At 33.8% G+C, this 15656-nt stretch overlaps 1 protein-coding gene across 3 annotated transcripts in view; it reads right to left on the reverse strand.

The window, feature by feature from the left end:
* LOC306855540 (semaphorin-4D-like) overlaps window positions 1-15656 on the reverse strand; it is a 61724-nt gene that overhangs the window by 2422 nt on the left and 43646 nt on the right. Inside the window, exons 8-18 of one of the 3 annotated variants that reach the window (XM_079394298.1) lie at window positions 14542-14635; window positions 14334-14450; window positions 12780-12931; window positions 11229-11404; window positions 10847-11003; window positions 9463-9685; window positions 7278-7393; window positions 6939-7108; window positions 5319-5365; window positions 4473-4826; window positions 1815-1988 (exon numbers count right to left, since the gene is read on the reverse strand). In XM_079394298.1, coding sequence (XP_079250424.1) covers window positions 1815-1988; window positions 4473-4826; window positions 5319-5365; window positions 6939-7108; window positions 7278-7393; window positions 9463-9685; window positions 10847-11003; window positions 11229-11404; window positions 12780-12931; window positions 14334-14450; window positions 14542-14635 — 1780 coding nt within the window. Of the gene's footprint in view, window positions 1-1814; window positions 1989-3770; window positions 4827-5318; window positions 5366-6938; window positions 7109-7277; window positions 7394-9462; window positions 9686-10846; window positions 11004-11228; window positions 11405-12779; window positions 12932-14333; window positions 14451-14541; window positions 14636-15656 lie in introns of those variants that run through there. The other 2 variants (XM_079394299.1, XM_079394300.1) reach the window with 2 other exon arrangements.

The following is a 15656-nucleotide window of genomic DNA, read 5'->3' on the forward strand; positions in this document are numbered from 1 at the left end:
TTTCTCATTTTATTACACTTATGTTGTTCCTGGTCAAAATGACTGGCACACAAAATCGCTTATAAATTTCTAATGAACATATTGCCAAATACTGGATCTTTTTATCAATTTGTTTTGTTTCAAGTAACACTGAAAAAGCTGATAAAATTATTAGATCCAAGTTTTGGTGATAATATAGCATAAAGAAAGACAAGCCATTTTTAAAAGTCTGGTTATTTTTGACTAGAAAACCAAATGTGGTAAAGGATTTTCAGCAGCACAAGGGTTAAATGAGTGTTTCCAGCATCAGTCAAATACTGTTGATCACCACAAGAAACTTTGACATCCCTCAGTTTGTAAAAACTAAAACATTGCACAAAAAAATACATGCTTTAACACACACATAAGAAAAAAAATCACTTGTGCAAAGTTATATCCAATATTTCACACTATTACTCTGTAAAAGCAGTAACTTTCATCAGTACTTGGGAGTACATGAAGAATGCACATGGTGACAAATAACACGAAGTTCATCCACCAAGAAATGAGTTGATCTCACATGCTGCAGTTTTCAGAAGACCGACAGATCTCTCTCTCACGGTTAATGCCACCACAAATGACTGATATACTGTCCTCTCCTGATGAGAATGGACTAGTGTAGATTCAAAGATGATAAACATTCATTATCCATTAGTACATGACCATTCAAAGGTTTGGGGTCAGTAAGTTTTTTTTTTTAAAGAAATTAATATTTTTATTCAACAAGGATGCATTAAAATGATCAGCAGTGAAAATAAAGATTTATAATGTCGCAAAAGATTTCTATTTCAAATAAATGCTGTTCTTTTGAACTTTCTATTCATTCATTAAAATGTGTCACGGTTTGCACAAAATTATTGGACGGCACAACTGTTTTCAACATTGATAATAATCAGAAATGTTACTTGAGCATCAAATCAGTATATTACTATGATTTCTGAAGATCATGTGACACTGAAGACTGGAGTAATGATGCTGAAAATTCAGATTTGATCACAGGACTAAATTACATTTTGCAATAGTCTCATGGAAAACATGAGAAATTTTAATTTTTACATTTTTTTTTTTTATCAAATAAATGCAGCCTTGAGGAGCGGGAGACTCTTTCAAAAACATTACGAACAGCAAACGTTCAAATAATAGCATAAATAACACTTTAAACTATTTTTGCAAATAAAAAGATATGTAATTCCTCACTAAGATTCTGTGTGTCATGAGTTTGCATGTTAAAACGAGTTATAATATACAGCTACAACACAATAAACAGTGTTTCAGATGTTTTGCCATTCAAAAATTTATTCAGGCTCTCTACCTAAAACAAATCTGAAGAAACTTTGTACATCTTTTTCATATGTACATATACTGTATTTACACTGTACACGACTGGAACGTCCATCAGTCCTTCAGCCAATCACCTTCATTTACAAGAGTCCACGACTCACATCAGCAGGTAAGACAAAAGCAAAGCCATAATCATAAATTAGGATCTGAAGAGAATTTTGAAATAAAAATAAAAAAGGAAATTCTAATTCTATTCAGTGTAAAAATAAAATTCAAAAACATTTTAGGCATCAGACGGTGTGCAGAAGATCTGGATCATGCAGACACACAAACACTGTCTAAATACTCTTCAGTGACTTCCTCTTTCTCTCCTCTACTTCCTGTCTGAGTTCTAGCTCCTCGGCCAATCAGAACACTTAGCAGTGCAGGAGGAGCGAAAGGAAGTCACACTTCAGAGTACTGAGACGAGACTGATGAGTGAGAGAGAAAGGTCAGAGGTCAGAGGCAGCACTCACCCAAGGCCAGGCAGAAGAGCAGAAAGGCCTGGTGAGGGTGAACGCTCCAGGACTGCTCCCTCAGCAGAGGAGGAATCAGACGAGCCCCGGTCAGAGACCAGGAGGAAGATGAGGAGGAAGAGGAGGAGGAGGAGCCGGGCAGGGGCGGAGGGGAAGGAGGAACAGCCAAGGAAGCTGAGCAGGACACAGGAAGTGGAAGGAGGAAATGGAGGGAGAGAGACAAACACAAGAGTGTGCTGAGAGTCAGAGGAGGACAGGAGATTCAGAAACGCCACGCGGGAAAACAACCACCAAACAGACAACGGCCAGCTCACATGTCACCCCAAATTCAAAAGAAAAATGTGTATTTTTTTCATGAGATTTAAGCACATTTTTTCTTAACATTATAATTTCCATAATGCCAAAAAATGCTTTATATGTAATACAGTCATGAATATTATCCTGTCAGGATGCAATTTATCATCATCTTAATCTTTATTATTATAATTTATATTAAAATCACTGTCATAAAGTACTGTCAAAATGCCAAACAAAAGTCCTAAAAAATATTTTTTACATTACAGCCCAAAATCAAAAGTTATTCTTCTATATAGCATAAACATATAGCATAAAGAAAAAAACTGTTTTTGTGACATTTAGGGGCAGATGTCTTCTTAATGTAGTAATTAACACAATGCCAAAAAAAATTATGTATTATGTATGTGAGTTATTACACAATTTAATCTATTTTTGTATTAAAATCAATGCAAAAAAGGTCCTAAAAATGGTCCTTTTATGCAAAAACAAATAATAATAATAGTTTTGCACCAAAAAATAGCTTTTATGTACTACAATCATGAAAATTACCCTGTCAGGATGCAATTTATTATTTTTGTGTAGTAGTATCACTGAAATAGATGTCAAAATATGAAATGCACAATGCCAAAAACAAAACAAAAAACTCAGTTCTCTTTAAAATCAGTCATGACATACTGTCAAAACGGAGAAATTTACATTTTGGGGTTTCTTGACATTTTTTTGTGATATTTACACTATTATTGCTGACATACTATTAAATAATATAATATCTTTAAAAATATCTGATACATAAAGCTCACGTTTATGGACTAGAGTTGAAAAGTCTCACGGATCAAATGCATTGTTATGTGAGACAGCGGCCCTTTCTCAGGTTAAGTGTGTTAGAACAACCACAGGAAGCTGTGCAAGAGACACATCACAGTGTTTTTGGTCTGATTTATATATTCAGTCTGGCTCCATGTTTGAGCTCTTCCAGAGCAGTTCTTCATCACGAGATCCTGCGTGTGTGACACTGAAAGCATCCCTGAGATTCAGACAGAGCAGAACACCTTCAATCCCGACTTCAGCTCAGACCCAACACTGCAAGAATGATTTACTCAGAATATCAGTCCTTTTCCATTGTGAATATCTAAACATTCTTTAAGAAGGAAAATTAAGATATAAAGTCTTGCCTTCTGGAAAAAATCTCAAAATCTCAAGTTTATGCTTAAAATGTCAATATATACATGCATGCATGCATACATACATGCGTGTGCGTGTGTGTGTGTATATATATATTGTGTGTGTGTAAATGTGTTATGAAATTACGTCAAAATGCAAAAATAAATAAAAAGAAAAGGAGACGTTTTATGCAAAAAAAGATAAATAATATTAATTAAAAAAACAATTTGGGGCTTCACCTAAAAAAAAAAAAAAAAAATAAAGAAAAAAAAAATAATTATAATTTGCTAAAAGAAAACGACAGATTTTTTTAATTTTAAGCAAAAGCTTTAAATGAAAATTTTAAATAAAATGTAGAAATAAGAATATTTAGAATAAGAAAATGTAGAATAAGAATATTTAGATATTTTTAATAGAAAACATAAAAAAATTCTAACCAAGAAATACATTTTTGCAGTGCGAGAACACGCCCCACAAATATTCAAAAACAGTCCGGTGCTCCAATTTGGAAAACATCACGAAACTTACCAATTTGGTAAACAATGTTTCCAATTTGGAATCTTATTTGGAATTCTGCGTTTGTTCTTGCAGAGCTACGGTGATTCTGCAAATGCGAGTGAAAAACGGCACATCAGTTCGGCGCGTCGGCATCTGCGTATTCAATCGGCTGCGATGTGCAGTCGACGTCGAAGGGCTGCTCTTTCGAGGGACTGTCGTCGGCGTCCTCGTCGCTGCCGGAAGGAACTCTGCCGTTCCCGCATTCTGGTTCTGTCTCGTAACCGGTGTCTCTGAGCGCGCGCAACGGATGCGCTCCGTTCTGATTGGCCAGATCCGGTTTTTCCTGCATTGGCTCCATCAGGCCGGCCTCGCATGCTGCATACTCTGGCTGTGGCTTTTTGCTGGAGCCGAGCAGTGCAGATCGCAGGCGGAGACACGGCGCCGGCAGGTACTGCATGTAACAGTTGTACACCAGAGCGGCGAGGAAGAGCAGGAAAAAGAGCAGGAAGAGCAACAGCAGGGCGACGCTGTTGTCGTACTGAATGTATTTAGCCGAGGGGTCGAGCGTCTCGGTGCGTGTGGGTAAGTTGCTGACCTCCAGAGGGATGTAGGGTTTGGATTTAATGGCGTTGCTGGGAGGGGTTGTTAGTGAGGGCGGGTCCGTGTGAGTCGGTGTTAGTCCCAAGCCGTTACTGGTATTACCTTCCTCCGGCGGGACCGTAGACGCGGCACTGGACGGACGCTGAACGGATATTGATGGCGCGCTCTCAGGAAGCTCCAGTCGAATCGCGTATCCCGCCACCAGACGGGTGAAGTTCTGTCCCGCGGACGCTTCGACGGACCAGCACTCGTAGCGGCCGGCGTCCTCCGGCGTCACACTGTAGATCAGCAGCCCGTTCTCGCTCAGCAGGAGGAAGCGTGAGGCTTCGGTCAGGACGCGGCCGTTGAGCTTCCACAACACCTGAGCCAGGTTTGAGCGCACCTGACACGGCAGATCGGCAGAGCCGCCCGGCTTCACCAGCACCCGCTGATAGTCGCCCACTGCCAGAGGAGCGACTGCAACACAGAGACAATTAGGGGTCAGCTGCTACATCAATACAGTCACAATATAGTTTAACAAGGAGAAGTATGACTAGGGTTTGGAATCGAAAATCAATTCCAATTCCAGAATCTGATACTTAAGGTCAGGAATCGGATACTTTCAATTCCACCTATCAATTCCTGTGCATGCATCTTTTATTTGGGTGGCAAAAAGGGGCTGATAAAAATGTATTTGTCTTTGAATGATTCAATCAAGAGATTCATTCAAAAACACTGATTCATCCAGTAATGAAACAAGTAAATCCTGAGTATTTGAATCATTCCATTCATAAATTCCATGAGATTTTTGTTAGCTAATTTTTTCATCAGAATTAAGAGAGAACTATAACCATTTATCCAGAATCTTGCAGCACTATTTTGCACAAACAGCTCCTAATCGAGTCCAGTTTTTATGTAGCCTGCTCATTTTTGTTCATGGTATTAATACTGATGACATTTCTGACACACCTGTAGGGCATATCCCAGCATCCCCTTTGAGACTCTGAATCAACTTCCTGCAAAAACACACACAAAACACACAGATCAGAGTAAATACAGACACCTGGCCATCTGGCAAACATAATCCAGAAAATACATTCAAAAGAGTCTTTAAAAGACTTACACTCTCAAATTAAGAAATATAAAGTAGTGAAAAAATACTTGCAGAAATGAAAACCAAAATGGATAAATTATGATTCCTCCAAAATTTCAAAATAAACATGCAAATATTGTTTTATAAAGCATATTATAAATATTAAGTATTAAGAAGATAGATATTATATATATATATTATATTAGAAAGTTATATCAATACAAAAAAATACAATAATAAAATACATGAGTCCTCTGACTCTGATGTTATTTCAGAACAAATACGGAAGTATAGATACTTTACTATAAAAATTATGAATTACAAAATAAAAATAAAAATCTATTTAAATAAATTATGATGCTTGACCTGACTCTAAAATGAAAAAGTACATATACTGAGAAATACTTGCAGAAATTGAAACTATACATAAATATGCAAATATTGATTTTTATAATAAAATCACATTAATTAAAAATATATAATAAATTCTAAAAGAAATACATAAATGATGATGATGATTCCTAAAAGTTATAAAGCTTATTATATAAGCATATATTATAAAAGTATTAAGAAATACTTGCAGAAATTAAATGTAAAAATATACAATAATAAATGCTAAAAACAAAACACAGCTAAGAGTAAATAAAAGTCATCTGGCTTACAGAAAATATATTTAAAAATATTGATAAAAATCTTTACTAAACGGACTGCACAACAAAATTACACAATGATCTGACTAACAAATAAGATGTATACTGAACGAGAGCCGTGTTCCTGTTAAAGCGCAGTGTGGAGACGCAGTGTCTGCTAATATTGGAGAAGTTCTGACTAAAATCCTCCATGTGACAGAGACGGACGTGCTGTCAGTCACACTGGCCACGGACACACTGTTAGTTTCAGGAGTGACTACCGCATTTAAATGCAGGAGTGCATCCCCTAAATTATCGTTACATGTATGGAACAACTCACTCTCGAAACTGCGATGATTGACAACTTGGAAACCATAGCAACGTTATGGCATCTTGTGCGTTTAGTATCCGTAATTGTGACCAAAGTAATATCGCAGAGACAAAACGCTCGTTATTTTCAGCAGTTTAACTGAACAACAGTGGACGGAGGCATTGTGTTTTGTTTATGCTTGTACAGGCTGCTTCACATGCTGTCCGTGTTGCCATGATCATAAATGCTTTTGGCTTGTACTGCTCTGGTACTGCTTTCCCTGTGATTCACAGCACATACAGAAGAGAGACACATCTACAGTATGCACGTTAAAACCCTCATTAACAACTAGCTGTTCAGTTCAGTACACACTACATATAATTTCTGCAAATGTGGTTATCACTAAATGTATTTTTCAGGAGTTCATTTGGTTGATGAATGCGGTTGTCACTCCCGTATTTTAGCGAATTATGTGTGTACAGAACGCAATTAAGGAGTAAAAGGTGAACTGACGAGCGAATTTAGCTGCAGTGTGAACGCAAGTTGTCATTTCTCACCGTGGATCAGCATCGTGCTGGAAAATATTGACGCAGGAGGCCAAGTGCGAGTCCCAGGCGCAGTACGGGTCCCGTGCCAGAACACAGTCCACACAGGACAGGTACTTCTCACAGAAAGCTGTGGGAGACTGAACCACACCGGAGTCCGCTCCAGCGTACAGGAACTGGCCCTGAGACGGTCAAAACACACAACACATGAGAAACCAGAGAGTCTCCAGCACACAGAAACTTCCTCCCTGCTGACAAATCATACAAATGTGTTTGAGGATTTTATTCCTCATGATTCATGGCTCAAAGGTCACGGCGATGATGAGATGAGTCTCGGCTCACTGTTCTTACCACTTGTGAGGAGAGCAGAAGTGTTTTAATTGGCTCTGCGTTCTTCAGCAGCTGGACTTCCTCCACCGTGTGAACCTCGCCCTCCAACACCAGCGATTTGTGCAGCAAACCTTTATCTAGAAACACATTCACAGATTAATATAGCAGCAAGATGAGATCTAAATTACCTTCATGACACTTCAGTGTGAAGAAACAAATCAAAGCCAGACTTTCACATCCTGTGGTTTAGCGCATCCTTTCACACATTTCACCGCATACACTCACCGGTGCCGGTGAAAAATATATATCATGAAAACATAAAAGGTAAATATTGCTGTTTATTCAATTGTACTGCTACACTGGTGGTTTTCACTAGACAAACACGTCATGATTATTTATAACCAGATATGTACTGTATTTCATTTCCTGCTTTATGGAACGTTATACTGTTATATTATAGTAAAATTGTATTTAAAAAGTTATATAAAAATAAATAAAATTACACATTACACTAAAATGATAAAATTATATTAAAGTACATTAGAAAGTTTTGAGAAATACTTGCAGAAAAATACCTAAACAATATGTATGTATGTGTATATATATATATATATATATATATATATATATATATATATATATATACACACACACACATACATACACACACACACACATACATTACATATACAGGTGCATCTAAAGAAAATTACAATATCGAGAAGTTCATATTTTTTGGTAACTTATTTCAAAAAGTGAAACGTTCATATATTCTAGATTAATTACATGGAAAGTAAAACATTTCAAAATGTTCTCAATTTTCTCTTGAAAATATCCCATAGATTCCATATGGGGTTCAGGTCAGGCATGCTGGCCGATCAAGCACAGTAATATCATGGTCAGCAAAGCACTTGGAAGTGGTTTTGGCAATGTGTGCAGGTGCTAAAGTCCTGCTGGAAAAGCAAATCAGCATCTCCATAAAGCTTGTCAGCAGATGGAAGCAGAAAGTGCTCCAAAATCTCCTGGTAGACGGCTGCATTGACTTGATAAAACACAGTGGACCAACACCAGCAGATGACATGGCAGCCCAAATCATCACTGACTGAGGAAACTTCACACTGGACTTCAAGCAGCTTGGGTTCTGTGCCTCTCCGCTCTTCCTCCAGACTCGACATTGATTTCCAAATGAAATGCAAAATTTACTTTTATCTGAAAAGAGGACTTTGGACCACCGAGCAACAGTCCAGTTCTTTTTCTCCACGGCCCAGGTAAGATGCTTCTGAGGTTGTCTCTGGTTCAGAAGTGGCTTGGTAGCTCTTTTCCTGAAGACGTCTGAGCGTGGAGACTCTTGATGCACTGACTCCAGCTTCAGTCCACTCCTTGTGAAGCTCTCCCAAGTGTTTGAATCAGCTTTGCTTGACAGTATTCTCAAGCTTGCGGTCATCCCTGTTGCTTGTGCACCTTTTCCTACCCAAATTCTTCCTTCCAGTCAACTTTGCATTTAATATGCTTTGATACAGCACTCTGTGAACAGCCACAGCTTTCAGTAATGACCCTCTGTGACTTACCCTCTTTGTGGAGGGAGTCAATGATTGTCTTCTGGATCATTGCCAAGTCAGCAGTCTTCCCCATTATTGTGGTTTCAAAGAACAAGAGATACCCTGAATTTATACTGTAGAGATGGTCATTAACTGAAACTCAAATGTAAATATTCTAATATTTTGAGATACTGGATTTATGAGATTTATTTAGAGCTGTAAGCTCTAATCATCAAAATTAAAACAATAAAACATTTGAAACGTTTTACTTTACATGTAATGAATCAGGAATATATGAAATTCACTTTTTGAAATAAGTTACCACAAAAAAAAACAAAAAAACACGATATTCTTATTTTTTGAGATGCACACATATATATATATATATATATATATATACACATATATAAAAATTGTAAACTATATAAATAAAAATGTACACATTTTTCCTTGAGTTGATGTAATGAAAACAATGAGGAAAACATGCTGTGATTATGGCAGTGGCTGTTTTTTATTTTATTTGTACAGCATTATGGTCAACTGCTGTTTGTTTATCGGTGCTTAATAAATAAATGAATGAAATACATGAATGGATATTATAAAGAATCAAGAAATCCTAGCAGAAATAAATTGAATAGACTCTATGCTTTGGCACTTGTCAGACTCACCGGTGCCGGTGAAAATGACGTCGTGGATGTTCCCGTCGAGGGCCTGCACTCTCTGGACGGCGATCTGTGTGTAGTTGATGTCTTTGGTGATGAGGCACGGGCCGTTTCCGATGGGCAGCACAGGGTCCTCCAGCAGCGGATGGTCCTTCACAAACTGCAGTGTCTTATCGGGCAGCTGGAGGGACGAGTTGATGTTCTGCATGCGGTTCAGGTTGTTGATGCACTGAAATATATAAATCAACACATCATGATAGAGCAATTGATCTGTGATATTATTAGCATCAACTCTGAATAACAAATATAAGTCTCCCGATATGTCAATCTAGCAGCACATTTTGTTTTATACAAATATTTATGTAAATTAACTTTGAGTTATATTGTGAAAATAAATACATTTTATATGTATAAAATGTATTTATTTTATTTTATTTTTTTCCATTACAAAACTGCTCGTCCTGTGTAGGGTCACAGGCTATTTTTATTGTAAAAATGTATTTATTTTAATACAAGTTTTAAATTAGTTTTTTATTTTATTATTTTTATTTCATTATTTAGATTTTATTTACAATGATTTTTATTTCAGATCTATGTACTTTAATATACCATTTTTATTTTGGTATTTAGTTTATTTTCATGTTATTTGTTTTTATTTATTTTTTTAATATTATTTATTATTTATTTTTATTTCAATCTAATAAATATGTTTTTATTTTATTTCACATCCATATATTTTCCTATGTTTTAATTATTTCTATTTGTTATTTAGTTTATTATTTTATTATTATTTTGTTTATTTCATTCTAATATTTTTATTTATTTATTTTTTAATATTATTTGGTTTCTTTTTATTTCAATCTAATATATTAATTTTTTGTATTTTATTTCACATCCATATATTTTCCTATGTTTTAATTATTTCTATTTGTTATTTAGTTTATTATTTTTATTTTATTATTATTTTGGTTTATTTCATTCTAATATTTTTATTTATTTATTTTTTAATATTATTTGGTTTCTTTTTATTTCAATCTAATATATGTATTTTTTTATTTTATTTCACATCCATATATTTTCCTATGTTTTAATTATTTCTATTTGTTATTTATTTTATTTATTTTCTTTCATTCTAATATTTTTATTTATTTATTTTCATTTTATTTCACATCTACTCATTTTCCAAAGTGCTTGTCCTACATAGGGTCACATGCTTATTTTTCAGGTATTTATTTATTTGATTTAGTTTAATATTTGATTATTTTTAGTTTATTTTGTTTTATAAATACTCTCATTAACATGAGTAATTCCCTTCCCAGCACCCTCTGATGTGAAGGATCCTGTAAGCACATATATACCACTGAGTTCCATGTTTTGTGGAAATACTAACCGCTCCGGGTCTGGGACTCGGGGTGATGCCATTAAATCGGACCCACTTAGTGTGGGACTGTTCCACCGTGGCCTTCTGCATGTACTTCCCTTTGGAGAAAACCTCATGCACCGAACTCATGTTATACGCACAGACGGCGGACAGACCCACATTCCCCCTGAAACACACAGAAACATTTCTGAAGAAAAATCCCTTATGCATAAAAAAATAATCCAGTTGTGCCACTTCTTTTGATTTGCACCAAGTCCAGTTCCTCACATGCAGGCGATTCTCTGACTCACAGACCGTCATGAACCCATGAATCAAGACAAACTGGAACAAGTGGTTTCAAATAGCACAAAAGCTTTTATTCTCGTTCTTCCACACACACACACACACTCACCACTGAGATGTGAAAACCCCATAGATGACAGTGTCTCTCCAGTGCGGTGCTTTCAGAATAAACACGTCATGAACCACATTGAACACAAAGTTGAGCTCCGGCATTGAGCAAACCAGCTTAGCCTTCAGAAACGACGTCCACTTCTTCTGCAGCGTCCGCTGACCTCCCAGATCCCCCTGTTACAGTGAGAGATACAGTCATGTACTTTAGAGAAAAACAGTCACAATATATTACATCTGCATGCTGTCATTTACATATTTTATGTATTTAAATATATCTGGAACAAAAACCAACCACAGTTTCAAACGAAAAACCAAAACCAGAAGTTGTGTGGTTTTCAAACTATTGTATGAAAGTTCAATAACTTTCATCATATCATACACTTTGTGCAGAGGTGAGGTTTTATTCAGTTAGTTCATCAGGGGTTTTGTTGATAACAGGACGGTAAAATTAGGAATAATAGTGATATTAAATATAATAAAACAATTATTAATGTCAGACTCAAAGCCAGGTTCTTATCATAAACTCTGAAATTTCATTTATTTTTATTTTCAGAGTTATGTCTCTTAATTATTTAGCACTATAGTACAATTTAATACCAATATTATTAATTATTAATTTTGTTATGTGCTTAATTTTTTCATTATTATTTTTTTGTATTATTTCTACATTTATTTATATTTTTTTATATTAAGATTTATTTTTATTTATTTAACTTTTTATTTACTTTTTAAAAAAAAATTATATTTTTATTTTCATTTTAATATTAGGTTTATTAATGCTAATAATAAATACTAATATGTCTGGAAATTTTGTTGCGTGTAATATTTTTAAAGTTTTTGTTGATTAAATAGTCAATATTAATATTTTAGTATTATTTACAAGTATTTTTATTAATATTTTGAATTAGCTTATATATTTATATTTAGGGCTTTAATTTTAGGTTTATTAAATATTAATATTTTTAATTATGTGCTTTTGTAATTTTATTAGTTTTTGTTTTTTAAACATCAATATTTTTGTGATTAATACAGTTTTTAACATTTTCAGAAAGCTTTTATTTTTTATATTTTCAGTTCTCATTTCAATACTAGGTTTATTAATACGTTTTAAAGTAATTTTGTTAGTTTTTTTAAATATTTTAATATTAAATATTAATATTATTTTAACATGAATAGTTTAGAATTATTTATACACCAATATATATTTATAAATATATTGAATTAGCTTTTATTTTTATAAAAGCTTCTAGACTGTCCCAGAATAAAGATCAGTATGATTGCATGGTCACATTCGCACCCTGATTATACATGATCTAAAAATGTTGACTCTCTAGCAGTAAACTAAAAGCAAGATGTTGAAAGATAAAGCAGGAAGGAAAAACAGAAAGGGAGAGAGATTAATCAGATATAGATGAGAGCTTAGAGAAACATCTGTCAAAGGTGACGAACAGGGAAGTTAATAGTTTTTTACTGGAGAAAAAAAAAAACCCAACCACGAGGAAACAAATTACCAGGAACAAGATCATTTTTCTGCCCTTAAAAATCTCACCTTACAAACGCGAGCGATTCTGGGGATCAGCAGCTTCCCGAAGAACTCGTACTCCACCGACACCTCCGTGAAGAAGTAGTAGATCTTATCGTCATCTCCTTCCGGGCTGTTCTGCCCTTCTCGGATCACATCAGCGAAGACGAAACTGGGCTCTGAACACAGAACAGAGTCACAACTGAGCTGCATTTTTATAGAATTATTTATATGAGATTAGGGTTTATATTACAACTTTTATTTTTTGTTTTAGTTTTAATATGTTTCGTGCTTTCATCATTTTATTAGTTATTTATACACTTTTACAGTTGTATTGACATTCTGAATTAGCTTTCATATTTCGTTTCATATTTCCAGTTTTCATTTTTCAAGTAGTAGTATATATATTTATTTAATGCCATGTCAGCATCTTAGGCTATTTTCATGGCAAAAACATACAAGTATAACAAATACAATAAAAACCAGCAAACAAACACAAGTAATTACACAAGATTTTTTACTTATTAATATTAGTAAAATAAATTCAGTCATTTTATGTGCTTCAGTTATTTTTATTATTAAATATAATAATATTTTACACTATATATATAAATAAATTAATAAATAAATATTATTATACACTATTTCAGTTTTTATAAAGGTTTTGAATTAGCTTTTAATTTAATATTTTCACAGTTTTTGTTTTAATAGTTTTATTAATACTAATATTAATAAAAACTGTTTACATTACAGTAATGTGCTTTTGTCATATTTAAAAAAATCATATGCAAATAATATTTATGCATTATTTACACACTATCATAGTGTTTACTAATATTTTGAATTAGCTTTTATTTCTATATTTTGTTTAATATTAGGTTTAGACTAATATTAATACATTTTTGTGATTTATGCAATTTTGTTGTTAATGATATGAATATCTTAGTACTAATATATATATATATATATATATATATATATATATATATATATATATATATATATATATATATATATATATATATATATATATATATATATATATATATATATATATATATATATATATATATATATATATATATATATATATACACACATACAAATAGTTTTTATTGATATTTTGAATTAGCTTTTATTTTTAGCTTTTCAGTTTTTCACTTTAATATTAGTTTTTTTTATAAAAAAAACCTTTTTTTATTGATTTTGTGCTTTTGCCATTTTATTAGTTGTATTAGTTTTCAGTATTTTTTTAATATTATTATTTACGTAATTATTTCAATTTAGTAATTCCAGTGTATCCACAAACATATTTCAATTTTCAACATTTTTTACTTTTTCATCTAATAGTCACCCCCCCCCCATCTTTATTTTAATTAACAAAATAATGTTTTAATAGTTTTGGTTTTCAATAACAATAACTGAATTCATAATGCTGATGATTTTGATGTTTTTGCTTTATTAAATGGTCTGGATGGACTTGTAAATGTGTGTCGACATCAAACTGTTCTCGCTCCATACTTAAATATTCATATGTGCACTGTGTTGTTTTATACCGCGGTGGACTCATTAGCGTCGTACCGTTGAGCCAGGACGTTGAATACTCTGTGCGCAGTAAACTCTGAGACGGAGAAGATCTGGAGATGATCGGCTCGCTGCCCAGGAAGTTATACGCCGTTCCCGAGTATAACTCACCATCTAAACAACAAACAGCCAGTAAGTACTACTGGAAACACAGCAGACAAACACTGAGACTGTCCTGCAGAAGTGCTTTAATTCGTTAACTCACCAACCATCACGGTGGTGAAGCTCTGGGCCGGGTCGAAGGAGCATTTCCCCCGGCCGTCCTCTGCTCTGTCCTGCAAACGGAAACTCTGCAGCGACTGAAGAGAAACGAGACTGTGAGAGATGAAGACACGTCTCAAAGACTTTTGAGTTTTATTATAACTTAAAAGCAAAGAAAGACATATAGTAGATATAAAGTTCAGATTACAGAGTCACATGATCACGCAATCCGACTTTGTGGCGACAGAAAGAGGAAATTATTGCATTAATAATATCCAGAAAGGTAGTAACAGAGCCACTGTTATCAAACTATCAGGGGAAGTTTTAACAATATAGAGACAAACCAAAATGTCACATTGTTTGAAATTGCTAACAAAGCATGTGTGTTGCGGAACAACTAGTTCCTAAAAGTAAAAACCCAGGCAGTGTTGTTATTGTCAACTAATGCTGGGTACACACTAAAAGATTTTTTAAATCTTCAAAATGTGAAAGACCAAACATGAGGGAAAAAAAATCTCCAATAGTGTGTGGTGTCCTCGGGGTTCCCCACCACACCGAGCAGATTCAGTCACTCTTAACACACCTCACACCACGGGAAAATCTGATAAGATAATCTTTAGAACCACTAAGATAATCGGGACATTACCTCGGATTGCCGGAAGTGGAAAAATCGGCCCAAAATCAGCCCGATTATCTTGTGGTGTGTACCCAGCATAAAAGCAGAACTTAAAAATTGTTTAAAAAAATATTTAAATGAAATATTTACTATAACGAACCAACTAAATAAAAAGAACTTGTAAAAAATAATAAATTTAAAATACTGCCAATGCAAATAATTGAAACAAGTGTAAGTTAAAGTACTAACATTTCTCAAATAAAACATACAAATATTTGGAAAAAAATAGTAATAAAAATAACAAAAGCCTATAACAAAACAACAAACTTAAAAACTAAAATTATATATAAATATAAAAAAAAAAAATGCAAAATATTTAATAATAAATATAATAGCATATAATGTTAAAATAGCACTGGATCATACAGAAAGTGGGTTTTTTTTAGCTCAGATGTTAAATGATTATATATTCTTCTGCAGAAGTCATGAATCAGAAAACTTCA

The sequence above is a fragment of the Barbus barbus genome (assembly GCF_936440315.1).
Source record: "Barbus barbus genome assembly, chromosome: 36".
Lineage (NCBI taxonomy): Eukaryota > Metazoa > Chordata > Actinopteri > Cypriniformes > Cyprinidae > Barbus > Barbus barbus.